Source organism: Carcharhinus amblyrhynchos, chromosome 8, assembly GCF_965287045.1.
Source record: "Carcharhinus amblyrhynchos chromosome 8, sCarAmb.v2.hapA, whole genome shotgun sequence".
In the NCBI taxonomy this organism is placed as follows: domain Eukaryota; kingdom Metazoa; phylum Chordata; class Chondrichthyes; order Carcharhiniformes; family Carcharhinidae; genus Carcharhinus; species Carcharhinus amblyrhynchos.
Genome location: NC_137331.1, coordinates 114,401,234 through 114,426,896, shown reverse-complemented (window position 1 = coordinate 114,426,896; position 25,663 = coordinate 114,401,234). Strand labels below are relative to the sequence as shown.

Here is a 25,663-nt window from a genome sequence, read left to right as displayed (position 1 = left end):
TATTATTAGGTCTTGAACTGTGAACACACTGAATTTATTACAGTTTTACTTTTCATCCTACAATTAGAAGCAAACCTCTTAAAATTAACAAAGTTAACAATTATTTGAAGTTACTTATTGATCTCAAAGCAAGTCAGGAGTTGACAAAGTGCCTAGGCTTTAAGTTAAGCAATGGTTGAAACCAACAGATCAGAAATCAGATCAAATCTTCAACAACTGGCTAAATTTCTTCACTCACAGTTCTTTCCACGGTATAATCGATTGCAAGCAAATCAAAATTTGCAATCAGAAAATTTGATGTTGCAATTTTCCCATTTTGCAACCCAAATCCTTTAAGAAGTTGCTTTGCCATTCAGGATTCAACATAAACAGCTAAGTGTAGGTTACAATTGTCTTTAATCACACTTCATGATGATTTTAGTTTGCTTAATAGAACAAATTTATTGTACATCATAATGTCTATGTATAATAATATCTAGATAAAAATAAATACCAGCAGGAAAAAAACCTAATCGGAAAATGTAACAACACAAAACGAGAACAATGCCAATCTGCCACACCAAGAAACATCACTGTAACCAAAATGAGCACCTTTGTATCATCACAGTGAGGAACCGTTTCAGAGCAACAACTATCTTGACTTTGATTACCCAAAAAGCTTCACATCGCGCTACCAAACAAAATCTGATGCCCAGCCACATGAGGGGCTATATGAACAATCAAAACCTTGATCAGAGGGGTGGATTTGAAAGAGTTTCTTAAAGAAGGGAGGGGTAGAGCTGGAGAGATTCAATGCTGGAGCTGAACATCTGATTAAGAGGAATCCTGACCCAGAATAATGTTACGCCTTTAACATAATCTGCTGTTATCTATCTATATGTTAAAGGGGGTCTTTTCACAATCTTGTGAAATCTTTTCTGAGAAAGCCATGGTTAATCTGTTGGAGATATGCCATGTCATCAATAGAAGTGGGAAATCTTCCATGCCACAGAATAAGAACTTTTCTCAAATAAATTTTGCGCATGCTTCTCCTAAAGAGCATATTGATAGGTTGCCATTTCATGCATAGGCAAATTATTTTGTTCCATGAACTTAAATGTAGCCGTATTCTATTCAAATAAAATGGCGAATGTGTGTGATCTTCACAAGGGAAAAATAATCAAAATCAAATCAATCAAAGTTTTTAAAAGAAGTTGCTTTGAAATCGGCTTGTCACACATTCTTTGTAATCCACAGCACAGCAAAATAAAACCAAGAAAATAAAAACATATTTCACTGAGTACGTTTACTAGATATGCACAAAACAAGACACTTAGGCACATTTATCAAAAACAAGTCGGTAACTCAACTTGAAGACAATTCAATATACTGGTTTAAAACGGACTTCAATTAAACAGATCTCCTTACATCAGCTTTTTAAATGCAAAATGCTATTGTTCCCATCAAATCAACTGTAGAGTAACTAACAGAGTCAACTGTATAGTTATAAGAGAAAACTAAAGTAACACACTCCTATAAATTATTACGGAACTGCGGGATAATTTTACATGTTGCAAACTAGGAGCCAACTGATTCTGAATCCTGATAAAAGTACATTTTAATGATTTGAAATATCAATTTAATTTTAATGTTAGAAGTGCCAAATTATCAGCCAACGGCCACCAGTCTCAATGTGACAGCCTGCCATGCTGACGTGATAGGCTTTTCTGACTAAAGTATAAATAACTGGGGTGTTATCGTTGCACACTTATCATGAATTATTGCAGTTGAATAAATGCTGAGCAATACTATGTGAGTATTTAAGTAATATAATGACAATCATGTCCTTAGTAAGCCAGTCATGGAAGCCACAACAGTATATAACATGGTTTGCAAGGTCCTATAATATACTGGTGACATTACTAACAAAACTCACTAACAAAGCTCACTAACAAAGCTGATCAGAACGATCTCCCTTTTAAACACAATCACAACGTGCTGTTGTGCAACAGAATGAAGCATGCATTTAACTGTGTATGTATCTGGGTGTTTCCCCTGAGCTTTGCTGTCATGGATACAATAAATAAATTCATGTAAATTTCCTTATTACACGGCAGCCATAATGGATCAAGGGCAGAACGTTAGATCCCACTTTTGCGGCGCTTCAAAACTTTTACATCTGCCACTTACAGGACCTGGCTTTCTGTTAGTATTTCCAATTGTGTTGCAGTGGGGGTCAACTGGGGGAGAAATAAGCCGATAGAATGAAGATGGTCGCCAAATAGGCAAAACGTGAATCAAACCCAACAGCAAAAAACCAAAACAAGCATTTCCAACTACGCATCTTTATAACGTCAACATCTCTTACCTGTGTGTATTCAAAGTCTGAAAGATGGACTAAAGTTTTGATGTAATCCAACCGAAACTGGTGCTCTGGGTTGGCTAATTGGACAGGGGGTATTAAAGTACTCATCGCTGAGACTATTGTCTAAAAATGGATAGAAAATAGTTACAGGTATTACTTTGAATGAATAAGGGATAATCCACTTGATTGACAAAACTGGATGCATATGCCGAAAATCAAAGGTCTTGCCAGTGATATCAATTTTGAAAATGAAAGTAAACTATGAACACTTACCACGATAGCATCTTTAATATTTTTCCTAATGTCTTGTACTTTCAGCTTCTTCTCTCTGCGTGAGAAAGTAACAGGAACTCTTTGATTTGACTCAATGCTAATATCCCTTCATTCAAGTTCATGATCAGACTAAATGCACTGTCAAGAAATCTATTGTGGTTAAGAGAGAAAGTGGGGGGAGAATGTTATGTAGTAAGACACCAACACTGGGGAGGTGGGAGGTGGGGTGGTGGGGGGGGGCGCTGGTAGTGAGAATTGTCGCCATGTTGTTGCTATTTCAGGGCCTTGAAAATTCTACCTGCAATAACATCAATATAAGAGAGAAAAAAAAATATTTACCAGCCTAGCCTTCTAATGCTGTCAGAGAACACATTCCAAACACCTTCCAGTGCGCACATACCACCCTTCATGGAGCAAATATATTACCCTCCACCCCCACTCCCACCCACACACCCTCTTCCTACTTCACTCACCACTACAATTAGGGAATGTGATGGTCACCACTTACTCGGCGTTAAATCCATTGACGTGCAAGATCCGCATTTGCTTGACAATTGTACTTTTCCCAGATTCACCAGCCCCTGGATGGAAACAAAAAAAAAAATATTTTTTAAAAAAGGGACATCAGAGGACAAAATGTCAATACAGCAGCCTGCCTGCTGTACACATAGATAGCTAAAGGTACGTGTGTACAAAGACAGTCCCCCCTCAACACACACACACACATACACACAGACAGCACCCCCACACAGGCAGACAGACAGTCACACAGATACCCTGACACACACAGACACCCTCAATGCACTCAGACACACAGAAACCTCCCACACATATAGACACACAGAAACACACACAAACATAGACACAGTGACACAGACACACACACAATTCCCCACACATACAAACACACAGAAACACAAACACAAATACACACAGCAACACAGACACTCAGACAGATAGGCAGAGATACACACACATAGAGACTGACACACAGAGGCGCACACACAGACACACACACACAGATACACACAGTGACACACACAGACATCCCCCCCACACACACACAGATATGCACACAGACACCCCTCCCAGAAACACGCAGATACGCACACAGACACCCCTCCCACACACACAGATACGCACACAGACACCCCTCCCACACACACGCAGATATGCACACAGACACCCCTCCCCCACACACGCAGATACGCACACAGACACCCCTCCCACACACACGCAGATACGCACACAGACACCCCTCCCACACACACACACAGATATGCACACAGACACCCCTCCCACACACACAGATACGCACACAGACATCCCTCCCACACACACACACAGATATGCACACAGACACCCCTCCCACACACACAGATATGCACACAGACACCCCTCCCACACACACACACAGATACGCACACAGACATCCCTCCCACACACACAGATATGCACACAGACACCCCTCCCACACACACAGATACGCACACAGACATCCCTCCCACACACACACAGATACGCACCCAGCCACCCCCCCTTCACACACGCACATAGATACACACACAGACATACCCCCCACCCACACACGCAGATAGACATACAGTCATACCGCCCCACACACGCAGATACACATACAGGCATCCCCCACACACACGCAGATACACATACAGGCATCCCCCACACACACACAGATACACATACAGGTATCCCACACACACACGCAGATACACACACAGGTATCCCCCCCACACACGCAGATACACACACAGGTATCCCCCCCACACACGCAGATACACATACAGGTATCCCCCACACACACGCAGATACACATACAGGCATCCCCCCCACACACGCAGATACACATACAGGCATCCCCCACACACACGCAGATACACATACAGGCATCCCCCACACACACGCAGATACACACACAGCCATCCCCCACACACACGCAGATACACACACAGCCATCCCCCCCCCCACATGCAGATACACACACAGGCATCCCCCCCCCACAAACACATACAGACATCCCCCCCACAAACATACAGACATCCCCCTCCGCACACACACACAGACATCCCCCTCCACACACACACACAGACATCCCCCTCCACACACACACACACAGACATCCCCCTCCACACACACACACACAGACATCCCCCTCCACACACACACACACAGACATCCCCCTCCACACACACACACACACAGACACACTCACATCCCCCTCCACACACACACACACACACACTCACATCCCCCTCCACACACACACACACACACACTCACATCCCCCTCCACACACACAGACACACTCACATCCCCCTCCACACGCACAGACATCCCCCTCCACACACACACACAGACATCCCCCTCCACACACACACAGACATCCCGCTCCACACACACACACACAGACATCCCTCTCCACACACACACACACAGACATCCCCCTCCACACACACACACAGACATCCCCCTCCACACACACACAGACATCCCGCTCCACACACACACACACAGACATCCCCCTCTACACACACACACACAGACATCCCTCTCCACACACACACACAGACAGACATCCCCCTCCACACACACACAGACATCCCCCTCTACACACACACACACACACAGACATCCCCCTCTACACACACACACACACAGACACAGACACACACACACACAGACATCCCTCTCCACACACACACACAGACAGACATCCCCCTCCACACACACACACAGACATCCCCCTCTACACACACACACACACACACACACACAGACATCCCCCTCTACACACACACACACACACACAGACATCCCCCTCTACACACACACACACACACACACACACAGACATCCCCCTCTACACACACACACACAGACATCCCCCTCTACACACACACACACACACACACACAGACATCCCCCTCTACACACACACACACAGAGACATCCCCCTCTACACACACACACACAGAGACATCCCCCTCTACACACACACACAGACATCCCCCTCTACACACACACACAGACATCCCCCTCTACACACACACACAGACATCCCCCTCTACACACACACACAGACATCCCCCTCTACACACACACACAGACATCCCCCTCTACACACACACACACACAGACATCCCCCTCTACACACACACACACAGACATCCCCCTCTACACACACACACACAGACATCCCCCTCTACACACACACACACAGACATCCCCCTCTACACACACACACACAGACATCCCCCTCTATACACACACACACACAGACATCCCCCTCTACACACACACACAGACATCCCCCCCCCACACACACAGATACAATACAGACATCCCCCCCACACACAGATACAATACAGACATCCCCCCCCCACACACAGATACAATACAGACATCCCCCCCCCACACACAGATACAATACAGACATCCCCCCCCCACACACAGATACAATACAGACATCCCCCCCCCACACACAGATACAATACAGACATCCCCCCCACACACAGATACAATACAGACATCCCCCCCCACACACAGATACAATACAGACATCCCCCCCCACACGCAGATACAATACAGACATCCCCCCCCACACACAGATACAATACAGACATCCCCCACACACACAGATACAATACAGACATCCCCCCCCACACACAGATACAATACAGACATCCCCCCCCCACACACAGATACAATACAGACATCCCCCCCACACACAGATACAATACAGACATCCCCCCCCACACACAGATACAATACAGACATCCCCCCCCACACACAGATACAATACAGACATCCCCCCCCACACACAGATACAATAGACATCCCCCCCCCCCACACACACAGATACACATACAGACATCCCCCCCCACACACACAGATACAATACAGACATCCCCCCCACACACACACAGATACAATACAGACATTCCCCCCCCACACACACAGATACAATACAGACATCCCCCCCACACACACACAGATACAATACAGACATCCCCCCCCACACACACAGATACAATACAGACATCCCCCCCCACACACAGGTACAATACAGACATCCCCCCACACACACACAGATACAATACAGACATCCCCCCACACACACACACACACAGATACAATACAGACATCCCCCCACACACACACAGATACAATACAGACATCCCCCCACACACACACAGATACAATACAGACATCCCCCCACACACACACATACACATAGACACAGATACACATACAGACATCCCCCCCCCACACACAGACAGACAGACATATAGATACACACACAGACACCCCCTCCCACACGCGCGCACACACATACACAGACACCCCCTCCCACACACCCATCCAAACAGACACACAGTGACACACACACAGATCTACACAGAGCAGCTGAGATGGATCTATGTCCTATTGGAGTCAGCGGCAGACAGCCTCTCTCTGTGTCTCTCTCTCTCTCTCTCCTCCCCGGGCCGGAGCGGAGGCTTCTCGCTGACATGATGTTGCTATTGAAGAGGATCCAGTGAATGGGCGCCTCTTACCCAGCAGCAGCAGCCGGTGGGTGGCTTTGTAAGCCTGTCTGTCTTTCTGCAGCTGCTTCTCGATTTTCTTGTTGGCTTCGCGTTGGGCTTTCTCGTCGTGTCGCTGATCTTCCGTCTTGCTGTTCCCTAAACAACCCATCGCTGGCTCTCCTCTCCTCTTCTCCCTCTCTCTCTCTCTCTCTCCACCCCCTGCCTGTCTCCCCTCCTCTTATTGATATAAATATATATTATAGACCCCCTCCCCACCCCCCCCTCACACCGGGAGGGAGATGGCTTTCTCTCTCTCTCTCTCTGCAATGGGGGGGCTGCCTTCACCACCGCCACCCCCCCAAATAACAAACAAAAAAAAGCCTCAAATAATCAAAATGCCTCAGAACAGAAAGGATCAGGACAGCAAAATGTTACAAATCATTCAGCAAGAAATGAGAATGTAGCAGCCGCCAAACACTGGGGCTGATTATACAAATATAAATATATATTAAAAATCTATAAATATCCAGGCGTGTACACACACACACACACACACACAGAGGCAGAGACAGAGAGGCACAGAGACAGGGAGCAGCGGAGTGAGGCGGCAGGGAGGAGGCTGCAGCTCCGCCTGTGGAGGCGCGGCCCCGCTCCCTCTCCCTCTGTAACAGAACACAGGCAGCTCACACTGACACTCTCACTAACACAGACACCCACTCTCACACTGACACTCTCACTAACACACACACCCACTCTCACACTGACACTCTCACTAACACACACACCCACTCTCACACTGACACTCTCACTAACACAGACACCCACTCTCACACTGACACTCTCACTAACACAGACACCCACTCTCACACTGACACTCTCACTAACACAGACACACACTCTCACACTGACACTCTCACTAACACAGACACCCACTCTCACACTGACACTCTCACTAACACAGACACCCACTCTCACACTGACACTCTCACTAACACAGACACCCACTCTCACACTGACACTCTCACTAACACAGACACACACTCTCACACTGACACTCTCACTAACACAGACACCCACTCTCACACTGACACTCTCACTAACACAGACACCCACTCTCACACTGACACTCTCACTAACACAGACACCCACTCTCACACTGACACTCTCACTAACACACACACCCACTCTCACACTGACACTCTCACTAACACAGACACACACAGTCACTAACACACACACCCACTCTCACACTGACACTCTCACTAACACAGACACCCACTCTCACACTGACACTCTCACTAACACAGACACCCACTCTCACACTGACACTCTCACTAACACAGACACCCACTCACACTGACACTCTCACTAACACACAGACACCCACTCTCACACTGACACTCTCACTAACACAGACACCCACTCTCACACTGACACTCTCACTAACACAGACACCCACTCTCACACTGACACTCTCACTAACACAGACACCCACTCTCACACTGACACTCTCACTAACACAGACACCCACTCTCACACTGACACTCTCACTAACACAGACACCCACTCTCACACTGACACTCTCACTCACACAGACACCCACTCTCACACTGACACTCTCACTAACACAGACACCCACTCTCACACTGACACTCTCACTAACACAGACACCCACTCTCACACTGACACTCTCACTAACACAGACACCCACTCTCACACTAACACTCTCACTAACACAGACACCCACTCTCACACTGACACTCTCACTAACACACACACACCCACTCTCACACTGACACTCTCACTAACACAGACACACACTCTCACACTGACACTCTCACTAACACAGACACCCACTCACACACTGACACTCTCACTCACACAGACACCCACTCTCACACTGACACTCTCACTAACACAGACACCCACTCTCACACTGACACTCTCACTAACACAGACACACAGTCACTAACACACACACCCACTCTCACACTGACACTCTCACTAACACAGACACACACAGTCACTAACACACACACCCACTCTCACACTGACACTCTCACTAACACACACACACACTCTCACACTGACACTCTCACTAACACACACACCCACTCTCACACTGACACTCTCACTAACACAGACACACACAGTCACTAACACAGACACCCACTCTCACACTGACACTCTCACTAACACAGACACCCACTCTCACACTGACACTCTCACTAACACAGACACCCACTCTCACACTGACACTCTCACTAACACACACACCCACCCACTCTCACACTGACACTCTCACTAACACAGACACACACTCTCACACTGACACTCTCACTAACACAGACACCCACTCTCACTCACACAGACACCCACTCTCACACTGACACTCTCACTAACACAGACACACAGTCACTAACACACACACCCACTCTCACACTGACACTTTCACTAACACAGACACACACAGTCACTAACACACACACCCACTCTCACACTGACACTCTCACTAACACACACACCCACTCTCACACTGACACTCTCACTAACACAGACACACACAGTCACTAACACAGACACCCACTCTCACACTGACACTCTCACTAACACAGACACCCACTCTCACACTGACAGTCTCACTAACACACACACACACACTCTCACACTGACACTCTCACTAACACACACACCCACTCTCACACTGACACTCTCACTAACACAGACACACACAGTCACTAACACACACACCCACTCTCACACTGACACTCTCACTAACACAGACACACACAGTCACTAACAGACTCACTAACACACACACCCACACTGACACTCTCACTAACACAGACACCCACTCTCACACTGACACTCTCACTAACACAGACACACAGTCACTAACACACACACACCCACTCTCACACTGACACTCTCACTAACACACACACCCACTCTCACACTGACACTCTCACTAACACAGACAGTCACTAACACACACACACCCACTCTCACACTGACACTCTCACTAACACAGACACCCACTCTCACACTGACACTCTCACTAACACAGACACACACAGTCACTAACACACACACCCACTCTCACACTGACACTCTCACTAACACAGACACACACAGTCACTAACAGACTCACTAACACACACACCCACACTCTCACACTGACACTCTCACTAACACAGACACCCACTCTCACACTGACACTCTCACTAACACAGACACACGGTCACTAACACACACACACCCACTCTCACACTGACACTCTCACTAACACAGACACCCACTCTCACACTGACACTCTCACTAACACAGACAGTCACTAACACACACACACCCACTCTCACACTGACACTCTCACTAACACAGACACACAGTCACTAACACACACACCCACTCTCACACTGACACTCTCACTAACACAGACACACACAGTCACTAACACACACACCCACTCTCACACTGACACTCTCACTCACACAGACACACACAGTCACTAACACACACACCCACTCTCACACTGACACTCTCACTAACACAGACACACACAGTCACTAACACACACACCCACTCTCACACTGACACTCTCACTAACACAGACACACACAGTCACTAACACACACACCCACTCTCACACTGACACTCTCACTAACACAGACACACACAGTCACTAACACACACACCCACACTCACACTGACACTCTCACTAACACAGACACACACAGTCACTAACACACACACCCACTCTCACACTGACACTCTCACTAACACAGACACACACAGTCACTAACAGACTCACTAACACACACACACCCACACTCTCACACTGACACTCTCACTAACACAGACACACACACCCACTCTCACACTGACACTCTCACTAACACAGACACACACAGTCACTAACAGACTCACTAACACACACACACCCACACTCTCACACTGACACTCTCACTAACACACACAGTCACTAACAGACTCACTAACACACACACCCACACTCTCACACTGACACTCTCGCTAACACAGACACAGTCACTAACAGACTCACTAACACACACACACCCACACTCTCACACTGACACTCTCACTAACACAGACACACACAGTCACTAACAGACTCACTAACACACACACACCCACACTCTCACACTGACACTCTCACTAACACAGACACACACAGTCACTAACAGACTCACTAACACACACACACACCCACACTCTCACACTGACACTCTCACTAACACAGACACACACAGTCACTAACAGACTCACTAACACACCCACACCCACACTCTCACACTGACACTCTCACTAACACAGACACACACAGTCACTAACAGACTCACTAACACACACACACATACACACTCACACTGACACTCTCACTAACACAGACACACACAGTCACTAACACACACACCCACACTCACACTGACACTCTCACTAACACAGACACACACAGTCACTAACACACACACCCACACTCACACTGACACTCACTAACACACACATTCTCACACTGATACTCTCACTAACACACACGCACACTAACAGTCACTAACACCCACTGACACACAGATGCAGTCACTAAGACACATTCACTAACAGACACACTCTCATTGACACACACTAACAGTCACTAACACACAGACACATTCACTAACGGACACACTCACACTGACACTCTCACTGACACACGCTAACACGCATACACACACTAACAGTCACTAACACAGCCACTAACAGACTAACACATAGACTCACTAACACTGAGATACTCATACTAACACAATAACAATGGCACACACTCACCTGCACTGGCACACACTCACTGAACAAACATACTCACTGACACACACAATCACTAACACAGCGCACTCAAACACTCATTGACACACTCACTCACTAACACAGACACGCTAACACAATCATTGACACAGACACACTAACACAGATACACACACACACTAAGTGACACACATAGTCACAGGCACACACTCACTGACACACACACTCATTGACAATGTAACACATTAACACACACACATTCACTAACACACATTCATCAACACTGACACACACTCACTAACACACACACTAACACTCTTACTAATGCACTGACACAACCACACACACTAACATGCACTAACACTGACATGTACACACATACTAACACTCACTAACACAGATACACTAACACATACACTGACAGACACATTCACTGACACTGAAACACACACAAACACATTAACACACACACAAACACATTAACACACACACATCAACACTGAAACACATACTCACCAACACTGACACACACATTAACACACACACCAGCATTTGTACATAGAACTCTACAGTACAGAAAGAGGCCCTTTGGCCCATCGAGTCTGCACCAAACACAATCCCACCCAGGCCCTACCCCTATATCCCTACATATTATACCTACTAATCCCTCTAACCTACGCATCCCTGGACACTTAGGGGCAATTTCTTAGCATAGCCAATAGACCTAACCCGCACATCTTTGGCCTGTGAGAGAAAACCGGAACACCCAGAGGAAACCCACACAGACACGAGGAGAATGTGCAAACACTGACACACATATACACAGTCACTAACACACAGTCCACACTCACTAACACTGACACATACACTCACTAACACACACATTCACTAACACACTCCCTAACGTTGACACATATACACTCACCAACACTGACACACACACACTCATTAAACACTAACACTGACACACACTAACACTCACTAACACTGACACATACACTTACTAACACACACTCACACTGACACACAAACTCATTCACAAACATACAAATTCACACACTAAAACACTAACACACACTAATACATTAACACTGACACACACACTTACTGTAAGAAGTTTCACAACACCAGGTTAAAGTCCAACAGGTTTATTTGGTAGAAGTCTCACAACACCAGGTTAAAGTCCAACAGGTTTATTTGGTAGGAAACGCCACCAACTTTTGGGGCTCTGCCCCTTCGTCAGGTGAATGGCAAGTTCTGATCACAAACAGGGCATGTAAAGGCACACATTCAGTTTAGAGAAAACTGATTAGAATGTGAGTCTTTACAGCTAATCAAGTCTTAAAGGTGCAGACAATGTGAGTGGAGATAGCATTAACACTGCTTTCACACACATATACTAACACTATTATAACACAGGGAAGCTCACTCTCTCACTTCCACACACACTCATACACTAAGACACACTCACTAATATTGGCACACATTATTATAACAGGCAAGCTCACACTCTCAAACTCACACACTATCACAAACATGCACACATTATTACAACACAGGCAAGCCAACATTCACACACACTAACACACACACACATTATTATAACACAGGCAAGCTCAGTCTCTTTCATACACACACGCACACTAACACAAACTCACTAACACTAATACACACTCACTAACACCCACTCACTAACACACACACACACACACACACACTAACACAGACACATTATTATAACACAGGCAAGCTCACTCACACACATTATTGTAACACAGGCAAGTTCACTCATTATTATAAACATAGGCAAGCTCCCTCACTCTCACACACACACTAACATATTATTATAATACAAGCAAGCTAATACTCACACATGCTAACACATACACTCACTCTCATACACACACTAACACACATTATAATGCAGGCAAGCTCATGCTCTCTCGCATACACAAACACACTCACTAAAACTGACACATTATAATAAGTCATCTCGCACACACTAACACATACACTCACTCTCACACACACAAACTAACACAAATACAGACATACATTAAAACACAGGCAAGCTAACACACACGCACACACCACACACATAATATAGAGAAGTTTGCTTTCTCACACACACATACACACTCACTAACACTGACGCACATTATTATAACAGGCATATTCACATATACTAATACAGACACTCACTCTCACACACATACACCAACATACACTCTCACATTATGACACAACAAGCTCCCTCATTCTCTCACACACACACTAACACACATTATTGTAACACAGGGAAGCTCGCTCTCTCTCTCACACACACACACACATACACATATTATAACACAGGCAAGCTCCATCTCTCACTCACACACACCAACGCACATACTCAATAACACAGTAACACTGTCACACATTATAACAGGCAAGCTTGCATTAACACACACACACACTCATTCACAAACACATTCTCACATTATTACAACACAGACAAGCCAATACACACGTGTAACACAGGCAAGCTCGCTCTCTCTCTCACACACTCACTAACACGCATTTACTAACAGATTAACACACACTAACACACTAAGACTGACACACTCACTAACACACATTATTATAACACAGGCAAGCTCAGTCACACACATTATTATAACATAGGCAAGCTACCTCACTCTCACATACACACACTAACACATGCACTGATACACATTATTATAACACAGGCAAGCTCACTCACATTATTATAACACAGGCAAGCTCACTCACACATTATTATAACACAGGCAAGCTCACACACACATTATAACATAGGCAAGCTACTTCACTCCCACATACACACCAACACACACACTTTTAATACAGGCAAGCTAACACTCACACATGTTAACACACACTCATTCTCGTACACACACCAACATAATGCAGGCAAGTTCGCGCTCTCATTCTCACACACACACATTAACATATACTCACTAATACTGACACATTATTATAAGAAGTCTAACACCAGGTTAAAGTCCAACAGGTTTATTTGGTAGCACAAGCCACGAGCTTTCAGAGCACTGCCTCTTCATCAGGTGAGTGGGAGTTGTGTTCACAAACAGGGCATATAAAGACACAAACTCAATTTACAAAATAATGGTTGGAATGTGAGTCTTTACAGGTAATCGAGTCTTAGAGGTACAGACAATGTGAGTGAAGAGAGTGTTAAGCACAGGTTAAAGTGGTGTGTATTGTCTCCAGCCAGGCCAGTTAGTGAGATTTTGCAAGCCCAGTCAAGTTGTGGGGATTACAGATAGTGTGACATGAGCCCAAGATCCCAGTTGAGGCCATCCTCATGTGTGTGGAACTTGACTATCAGTCTCTGCTTAGCGACTCTGCACTGTCGTGTGTCATGAGGACGCTTACCCGAAGGTCAGAGGCCGAATGGACATAAGAACATAAGAAATAGGAGCAGGAGTAGGCCAACTAGCCCTTCGAGCCTGCCCCGCCATTCAATAAGATCATGGCTGATCTGTCGTGGCTCAGTTCCACATTCCCGCCCTCTCCCCATAACCCTTAATCCCCTCCCTCATCAAAAACCCATCAACCCGCGTCTTAAAAATATTTAGCGAGGCAGCCTCCACCACCTCAACGGGCAGAGAATTCCAGAGATTCACCACCCTTCGAGTGAAGAAGTTCCTCCTCAACTCTGTTCTAAACCACCCCCCCTTTATCTTGAGGCTATGCCCCCTAGTCCTACTATCCTTTCTGAGCGGGAAGAGTCTCTCCACCTCTATCCTATCCATCCCATTCATGCCCACGACCGCTGAAATGTTCCTCAACAGGAAGAGAACACTCTTGCTTGGTGGTTGTCGAGCGGTGTTCATTCATCCATTGTTGTAGTGTCTGCATGGTCTCCCCAATGTACCATGCTTTGGGACATCCTTTGCTGCAACGTATCAGATAGACAACGTTGGCCAAGTTGCAAGTCTATGTACTGTGAACCTGGTGGATGGTGTTCTCACGTGAGATGATGGCATCCGTATCGATGACACTGTCTACCTGATATGTTGCGGGGAAGGATGTCCCGAAGCATGGTACATTGGGGAGACTTCAGTCCTGCGCCCACTAATCTTATTTAAAATGTATTAAAATAAGCATTGAAATCATTCCCGCACCACCCAGCCGGTTTCCAGCATGAGCTGACCCCACTGGAAATCCGGCATTGGGAGACACTATCGGCGCGGTAACGCATCAGCAAATCCTGTGCATCTCCCACTGTGAGATTCTCCTGGGATGGGAGAATCGCCCCCACAATCTCCCACAAACACATGCATTATTGTAACACAGACAAGCTCTCTCTCTCTCACACACACAAGCTCTCTCTCTCTCTCTCTCTCTCTCTCACACACACACACACATTATTATAACACAGACAAGCTCTCTCTCTCTCTCTCTCTCTCACACACACACACACATTATTATAACACAGACAAGCTCTCTCTCTCTCTCACACACACAAGCTCTCTCTCTCTCTCTCTCTCACACACACACACACACACATTATTATAACACAGACAAGCTCTCTCTCTCTCTCTCTCTCTCTCACACACACACACACACACATTATTATAACACAGACAAGCTCTCTCTCTCTCTCTCTCACACACACAAGCTCTCTCTCTCTCTCTCTCTCACACACACACACACACATTATTATAACACAGACAAGCTCTCTCTCTCTCTCTCTCTCTCTCACACACACACACACACACATTATTATAACACAGACAAGCTCTCTCTCTCTCTCTCTCTCACACACACACACACACACACAAGCTCTCTCTTTCTCTCTCTCACACACACACACACACACAAACATTATTATAACATAGAACACTACAGCACAAACAGGCCCTTCGGCCCACAAGTTGCACTGATCATATCCCTACCTACCAGGCCTATCTATAACCCTCAATCCCATTAAATCCCATGTACTCATCCAGAAATCTTTTAAAAGACCCCAACGCGTTTGCCTCCACCACCACCGACAGCAGCCCATTCCACTCACTCACCACCCTCTGAGTGAAAAACTTACCCCTAACATCTCCTCTGTACCTGCTCCCCAGCACCTTAAACCTGTGTCCTCTCATAGCGACCATTTCAGCCCTGGGAAATAGCCTCCGAGAGTCCACCCGATCTATACCTCTCAACATCTTATAAACCTCTATCAGGTCGCCTCTCATCCTTCGTCTCTCCAGGGAGAAAAGACCTAGCTCCCTCAACCTATCCTCATAAAGCATGCCACCCAATCCAGGCAACATCCTTGTAAATCTCCTCTGCACCCTCTCAATAGCTTCCACACCCTTCTTGTGGTGAGGCAACCAGAACGGCGCACAGAACATAAGAACATAAGAAATAGGAGCAGGAGTAGGCCATCTAGCCCTTCGAGCCTGCCCCGCCATTCAATAAGATCATGGCTGATCTGTCGTGGCTCAGTTCCACTTTCCCGCCCTCTCCCCATAACCCTTAATCCCCTTGCCTATCAAAAACCCATCAACCCGCGTCTTAAAAATATTTAGCGAGGCAGCCTCCACCACCTCAACGGGCAGAGAATTCCAGAGATTCACCACCCTTTGAGTAAAGAAGTTCCTCCTCAACTCCGTTCTAAACCGCCCCCCCCCTTTATCTTGAGGCTGTGCCCCCTAGTCCTACTGTCCTTTCTGAGCGGGAAGAGTCTCTCCACCTCTATCCTATCCATCCCATTCATCATCTTATACGTCTCAATGAGATCTCCCCTCATTCTTCTAAACTCTAACGAGTACAAGCCTAGTTTATCCAGCCTCTCCTCATAGCTCAACCCCCTCAACTCCGGTATCAGCCTAGTAAACCTCCTCTGCACTCCCTCCAAGGCCAAAATATCCTTGCGTAAGTACGGCGCCCAAAACTGCACACAGTACTCCAGCTGCGGCCTCACCAATGCCCTATACAGCCACAGCAAGACCTCCCTACTTTTATATATTCAATCCCCCTCGCTATGAAGGCCAGCATCCCATTCGCCTTCCTGGCCACCTGCTGCACCTGCAAGCTGGGTTTTTGCGACTCATACACAAGGACCCCGAGGTCCCTCTGCACTGTCGCCTGCTGCAGTTTTTCGCCACGTAAGGAATAGTCCTTCCTACCATTATTCCTACCAAAGTGGACCACCTCGCACTTGCCAACATTAAATTCCATTTGCCATTTCCTGGCCCATTCGCCCAGCCTATCTAGATCCTTCTGCAGACTCTCCACACCCTCCGCGCAATTTGCCGTTCCACCAATCTTGGTGTCATCAGCAAATTTCGACACCATACACTCGGTTCCCTCCTCCAGATCATCTATATAAATGGTAAATAGCTGAGGCCCCAGCACCGACCCCTGGGGCACTCCACTAGTCACCAACCGCCAATCCGAATAGCACCCATTGACCCCCACTCTCTGCCTCCTATTTGACAACCAATCCTCTATCCACGCTAACAACCTACCCCCAACTCCATGCCCCCTTACCTTCTGCAATAACCTCTTGTGAGGTACCTTGTCAAATGCCTTCTGAAAATCAAGAAAGACCACATCCACCGGCTCTCCTCTATCCACCGCCCTAGACACATCCTCATAGAACTCCAATAAATTTGTCAGACACGACTTCCCCTTAACGAAACCGTGCTGCGTCTGCTCTATCAAGCAATTCCCCTCAAGATGCCTCGCTATTTCCTCCTTGATGACAGATTCTAGCATTTTACCTACAACAGACGTTAAACTAACTGGCCTATAATTCCCTGCCTTTTGCCTGGCACCCTTCTTAAACAACGGCGTAACATTAGCCGTTTCCCAATCTTCCGGCACTTCCCTGGAATCCAGCGACGTCTGGAAAATAACCACCAAGGCATCCACTATCACCTCTGCCATTTCTTTCAGAACCCTCGGATGCATTCCATCCGTAGTACTCCAAGTGGGGTCTGACAAGGGTCTTATAAAGTTGCAGCACTATCTCCCGACTCCTAAACTCGATCCCTCAATTAATGAAGGCTAGTACACCATACGCCTTCTTGACCACATCCCCCACCTGTGAGACCGATTTAAGAGTCCTATGGACCCGGATCCGGAGGTCCTTCTGATCCTCTACACTGCTAAGAGTCCTACCCTTGATATTGTATTCCTCCATCCCAATGGACCTGCCAAAATGGACCACTACACATTTATCCGCATTGAAGTCCATCTGCCACTTCGCCACCCAGTCTTGCATCCTATCTATGTCTCGCAACTTCCGACATCCCTCCAGACTAACCACAACACCACCAATCTTTGTGTCATCGGCAAACTTACCAACCCATCCCTCCACTTCCTCATCCAGGTCATTTATGAAAATGACAAACAGCAAGGGTCCTCGAACAGATCCCTGGGGCACTCCACTGGTGACCAACCTCCATGCAGAAAAAGACCCATCCACAACCACTCTCTGCCTTCTGTAGGCAAGCCAGTTCTGGATCCACAAGGCAACAGCCCCTTGGATCCCATGCCCTCTCACTTTTTCAAGAAGTCTTGAATGGGGGACCTTATCAAACGCCTTGCTGAAGTCCATATAAACCACATCCACCACTCTTCCTTCGTCAATGTGTTTAGTCACATTTTCAAAGAACTCAACAAGGCTCGTAAGGCATGACCTGCCCTTGACAAAGCTGTGCTGACTACTTTTGATCATACAAAACTTCTCTAAATGTTCATAAATCCTGTCTCTCAGTATCCTCTCCATCAACTTACCAACCACTGAGGTCAGACTCACCGGTCGGTAATTTCCCAGGCTATCCCTGTTCCCTTCCTTGAAAATAGCAACCACATCCGCAATCCTCCAATCCTCTGGAACCTCTCCCGACTCCATCAACGAAGCAAAGATCATCGCCAGGGGCTCTGCAATCACCTCCCTCACCTCCCACAGTAACCTGGGGTACATCCCATCCGGTCCCGGCGACTTATCTATCATGATGCAATTTAAAAGTTCCAACACATCCTCTTTCTTAATGTCCACATACTCAATCTTTTCAGTCCGCCGCAAACCTGCAGTACAACCAACCAAATAATTTTCCACCGTGAATACATTTTCCACCGTGAATAGGCATATGGTGAATAGGCAAGTTCTCTCTCACACACTAACACACACACTCACTAACACACACTATTATAACACAGGCAAGCTCTCTCTCTCTCTCACACACACACATAGACACACACACATGATTGTAACACAGACAAACTCTCTCACAGACTAACACACACAAACACATTATTATAACACAGGTAAGCTGTCTCTCACACACACACACACACACAAATACATTATTATAACAGGCAAGCTGTCTCACACACACACTAATACACATACTAACACATTATTCTAACACAGACAAGCACTCTCACTCATGCGCACGCACACACAAACTCTCTCTCACATACACAAACACATTATTATAACACAGACAAGCTCCCTCTCACACACTAACACATAACACAGACAAGCTCTCTCTCTCTCACACACACACACACACACACACAAACATTATGACAACATCAGCAAGCTCTCTCTCTCTCACACACTGACACATAAATCCCCTCAGACACACTAATACACACACACTGACACATTACAACACAGGCAAGCTCACACATACACACACGCACATGTGCACTAACACCAGGACAAGCACAGGCTCCTTCGCAAAACACTTGGAGCCCCTCATCCAAAACACAAACTCGCACACCACATCTACTGCAGAGTGGAAAATTGAAAGGGCGAACGTCAAGACACTTCAAACTAAAAGGTCAAATTGGTTATTTTCCACCACATTGACTATTGTCACAGCCCAACAATCTGGCTGATTCAGATCTCTATCAATATGATAGTGAGTGAGTATGCTATAGATGGTGGGCTCACCTCAGTTCTCTCCGGACATACAGATATTGCTGCTGAGGGACTTGAGCATTTGGACAGTGAGTATATCTGGAGATGGAAAATGGGAGTTTGAAACCAGTTCCCATTCACAGCAGCAAAACTCCCCGGAGCAGGAGCAGGCTGGCAGTGACCCTCACCCCTGTTGATTAGAGGGGTCAATGAAAGACAGAAACCATCTGCTGTGTGCCACCCCGTCATTCACTCCAGCTCGCACTGAACTCTCAGAAATAACCCACTTCATCCAGCTGAGCTCCTAACACATTGTAACCTCCAGACACCCCTTCCATACTAGGTACCACAATATCAACAACCTAAAGCAATAAATCCACTCTCCCCAGTAACTGTCTCTCCAACAGTAATAAATCCACTCTCCCCAGTAATAAATCCAATGACTCCAGTAACTGTTTCTCCCACAATAATAAATCCACTCTCCAAATTAACTGTCTCCCTCACAGTAATAAATCCACTCTCCCCAGCAACTGTTCCTTCCACAGGAATAAATCCATCTTTCCAATAACTGTCCCTCCCACAGTAATAAATGCACTCTCCCCAGTAACTCTCTCCCCCACAGTAATAAATCCACTCTTCCCAGTAACTTGTCCCTCCCACAGTAATAAATCCAATCTCCCAAGTAACTGTCCCTCCCACAGTAATAAATCCACTCTTCCCAGTAACTGTCCATTCCACAGTAATAAATCCACTCTCCTCTGTAACTGTCTCTCTCCACAGGAAATGTCCACTCTTCACAGTAACTGTCTCTCCCACAGTTGTAGATCCTCTCTCCCAAATAACTGTCTCTCCCACAGTAATAAATCCACTCTTTTCAGTAACTGTCTTTCCACAGTAATAAATCTACACCCCCAGTAACTGTCTCCTTCACTGTTCCATATCCACTCTCTCAAGTAACCGTCCCTCCCACAGTAATAAATCGACACCCCCATTAACTACCCCTCACAGTAGTAAATTTACTCTCAACAGTAACTGTTCCTCCTACAGTAATAAATCCACTCTCCCCAGTCACTGTCTCTCTGCACAAGAATCAATCCATTCTCTGCAAAAACTGATCTCCCACAGTAATAAATCCATTCTCCCCAGCAACTGTCTCACCCACACTAATAAATCGAATTTCCCCAGCAACTGTCTCTCTCACAGTAATAAATCGACTCTCCCTAGTATCTCTCTCTTCCATAGTAATAAATCCACTCTCCCCACTAACTGTCTCTCACACAGTAATAAATCCATTCTCCCCAGTAACTGTCGCTCCCACAGTAATAATTCCACTCTCCCAGTAATTGTCTCTCTCCAGAGGAAAAATCCGCTGTCCCCAGTAACAGTTTCTCTCACAGTAATAAATCCACTCCCCCCAGTAACTGTCTCTCCTACAGTAATAAATCCACTCTCCCCAGTAACTGTCTCTCCCACAGTAATAAATCCACTCCCCCAATAACTGTCTGCCCCACAGTAATAAATTAACCCCTCCAGTAACTGTCCATCCCACAGTAACAAATCCATTCTCCCCAGTAACTGTCTCTACCACAGGAATAAATCCACTCCCCCAAATAATTGTCTCTCCCACAGTAATAAATCCATTCCCCCAATAACTGTCTTCCCCACAGTAATAAATTCACTCCCCCAGTAACTATCCATCCCACAGCAACAAATCCATTCTCCCCTGTAACTGTCTCTACCACAAGAATAAATCCACTCTCCCCAGTAACTGTCTCCCCCACAGTAATAAATCCACTCACCCCAGTAACTGTCCCTCCCACAGTAATAAATCCATTCTTCCTAGCAACTGTCTTTCCCACACTAATGAATCCACTCTCCCCAGTAACTGTCTCTCCCACAGTAATAAATCCACTCTCCCCAGTAACTGTCCTTTCCACAGTAATAAATCCACTCTTTCCAGTAACTGTCTCTCTCACAGTAATAAATCTCACTCTTCCACAGTAATAAATCCAGTCTTCCCAGTAACAGTCTCTCCCACAGTAATAAATCCACTCTTCCAGGTAACTCACTCTTACACAGTAATAAATCCACTCTCCCCAGTAACTGTCTCTCCCACAGAAATAAATCCACTCTTTCCAGTAACTGTCTCTCCCACAGTAATAAATCCACTCTTTCCAGTAACTGTCTCCCCCACAGTAATAAATCCACTGTCCCCAGTTACTGTCTCCCCCACAGTAATAAATACTCTCCCCAGCAACTGTCTCTTCCACAGTAATAAATCCACTGTTCCCAGTAACTGTCCCTCCCCAGTAACTGTTCCTTTCACAGTAATAAATCCACTCTCCCCAGTGACTGTCTCCCCCACAGTAATAAATCCACTCTTCCCAGTAACTGTTCCTCCCATAGTAATAAATCCACTCTCCCCAGTAACACTCTCTTCCACAGTAATAAATCCACTTTTCCCAGTAACTGTCCCTCCCACTGTAATAAAACCACTCTCTCCAGTGACTGTCCTTCCCACCGTAATAAGTCCGCTCTTCCCAGTAACTGTCCCTATCATAGTAATAAATCCACTCTCACCAGTGACTCTCTCTTCCACTGTAATAAATCCACTCTTCCCCGTAACTGTCCCTCTCACAGTAATAAATCCACTTTTCCCAGTAACTGTCCCTCCCATAGTAATATATCCACTCTCCCCCAGTAACTGTCTGTCTCCACAGGAAATGTCCACTCTCCCAGTAACTGTTTCTCTCACAGTTATAGATCCAATCTCGCAAATAACTGTCCCTCTCACAGTAATAAATCCCCTCTCTCAAGAACCTGTCTCTCCCACAGTAATAAATCCACACTCCCAGTAACTGTCACCCTCACTGTTCCATATCCACTCTTCCCAGTAACTGTCCCTCCCACGTTAATAAATCCCCTCTCCAAAGTAACTCTCTCTCCCACAGTAATAAATCCACACCCCCAATAACTGTCTATCCCACAGTAATAAATCCACACCCCCAATAACTGTCTATCCCACAGTAATAAATCCACACCCCCAATAACTGTCTATCCCACAGTAATAAATCCACTCCCCCAGTAACTGCCTCTCCCACAGTAATAAATCCACTCTCCCAGTAACTGCCTCTCCCACAGTAGTAAATCCACTCCCCCAGTAACTGCCTCTCCCACAGTAACAAATCCACTCCCCCAGTAACTGCCTCTCCCACAGTAACAAATCCACTCTCCCAGTAACTGCCTCTCCCACAGTAACAAATCCACTCCCCCAGTAACTGCCTCTCCCACAGTAACAAATCCACTCTCCCAGTAACTGCCTCTCCCACAGTAGTAAATCCACTCCCCCAGTAACTGCCTCTCCCACAGTAACAAATCCACTCTCCCAGTAACTGCCTCTCCCACAGTAGTAAATCCACTCCCCCAGTAACTGCCTCTCCCACAGTAATAAATCCACTCTCCCAGTAACTGGCGTTGCAGTGTGGTGACTAGGGGATTTTCACAGCAACCTTACTGCAGTGTTAATCTAAGCCTACTTGTGACACAAATAAATAAACATACTGCAGGCATTATTACCAACAAAATTTGACAGGGGGCCACGAAGGGAGAGCGCTGGGCAGCACCTTGGCACAGTAGTTAGCACTGCTGCCTCACAGCGCCAGGGGCCCTGGTTCAATTCCCAGCTTGGGGTCACTGTCTATGCGGAGTCTGCACATCCTCCCCACATCTGCTTGAGTTTCCTCCCGAAAGACGCGCTGGTTAGGTGCACTGGCTGTGCTAAATTCTCCCTCAGTGTACCCGGACAGGCGCCGGAGTGTGGCGACAGGGGGATTTTCACAGTAACTTCGTCGCAGTGTTAATGTAAGCCTACTTGTGACACTAATAAATAAACTTTAATGACCTCAACATTGCTGAGTGCTGGCTGAAATGGGAAGGTATTAACGGTATATTTTCAGTGAGCAATTATACACCCTCAATCTGTCGAACATTTTCTCAGCTGCTTCAGGGTTGCTATGGCATCCAGAACAGCCATGACTATTACTTTTCAGATTTTAATATGTCTAACCTCTCCAGGAGAAATTATTTTTAAATTTGCGAGGTGGAATTACATTAAGATCTGAAAGCGTCTGAAAAAAAAATCACCAACTAGAATTCTAAAAATGAAAATCCTCCAGGGCTTCCAGCAAGCCACACCCTCACCTGATGCTTCAGCGTTAAAATTGCCTCTGGTCATTTCTGAATTCACTGTTGTTGTAAACGCAGCTACTTTTAAAGATGTTTTTCCCTGGCATGGAACTTATGGAACGTTAAGCACCCCTGCAATTTAAACAGTGACAGGACAATGGCCCACGGCATTTTCTGTGGCAGTCCTTCTGTCAACCTGTCTATGGGTCTACACCATGGGCTGTTTTAGGGCAGTTAGCTCTTTGAGAGTTTCCTCACCGTTCCCAAAACAAAACGGTCAGTTTTTGTCCATTTTTATGATCGCCCTCCATGCACTGATGCACTGAGGGTATACAGGGCGGCACAGTGGTTAGCACTGCTGCCTCACAGCACCAGGGACCCGGGTTCCATTCCCGGCTTGGGTTACTGCCTGTGTGGAATTTGCGCGTTCTCCCCGTGTCCGCGTGGGTTTCCTCTGGGTGCTCCGGTTTACATAAGAACATAAGAAATAGGAGCAGGAGTAGGCCATCTAGCCCCTCGAGCCTGCCCCGCCATTCAATAAGATCATGGCTGATCTGAAGTGGATCAGTTCCACTTCACTGCCTGCTCTTCATA

General features: G+C 46.4%; 1 protein-coding gene across 2 annotated transcripts in view; it reads right to left on the bottom strand.

The window, feature by feature from the left end:
* LOC145346845 (guanine nucleotide-binding protein G(s) subunit alpha) overlaps positions 1-25,663 on the bottom strand; it is a 360,141-nt gene that overhangs the window by 213,325 nt on the left and 121,153 nt on the right. The window contains exons 1-4 of one of the 2 annotated variants that reach the window (XM_080194672.1): positions 7,192-7,360; positions 3,126-3,198; positions 2,618-2,672; positions 2,348-2,467 (exon numbers count right to left, since the gene is read on the bottom strand). In XM_080194672.1, coding sequence (XP_080050798.1) covers positions 2,348-2,467; positions 2,618-2,672; positions 3,126-3,198; positions 7,192-7,330 — 387 coding nt within the window. In that variant the 5' untranslated portion in view covers positions 7,331-7,360. Of the gene's footprint in view, positions 1-2,347; positions 2,468-2,617; positions 2,673-3,125; positions 3,199-7,191; positions 7,361-25,663 lie in introns of those variants that run through there. The other variant, XM_080194671.1, reaches the window with a different exon arrangement.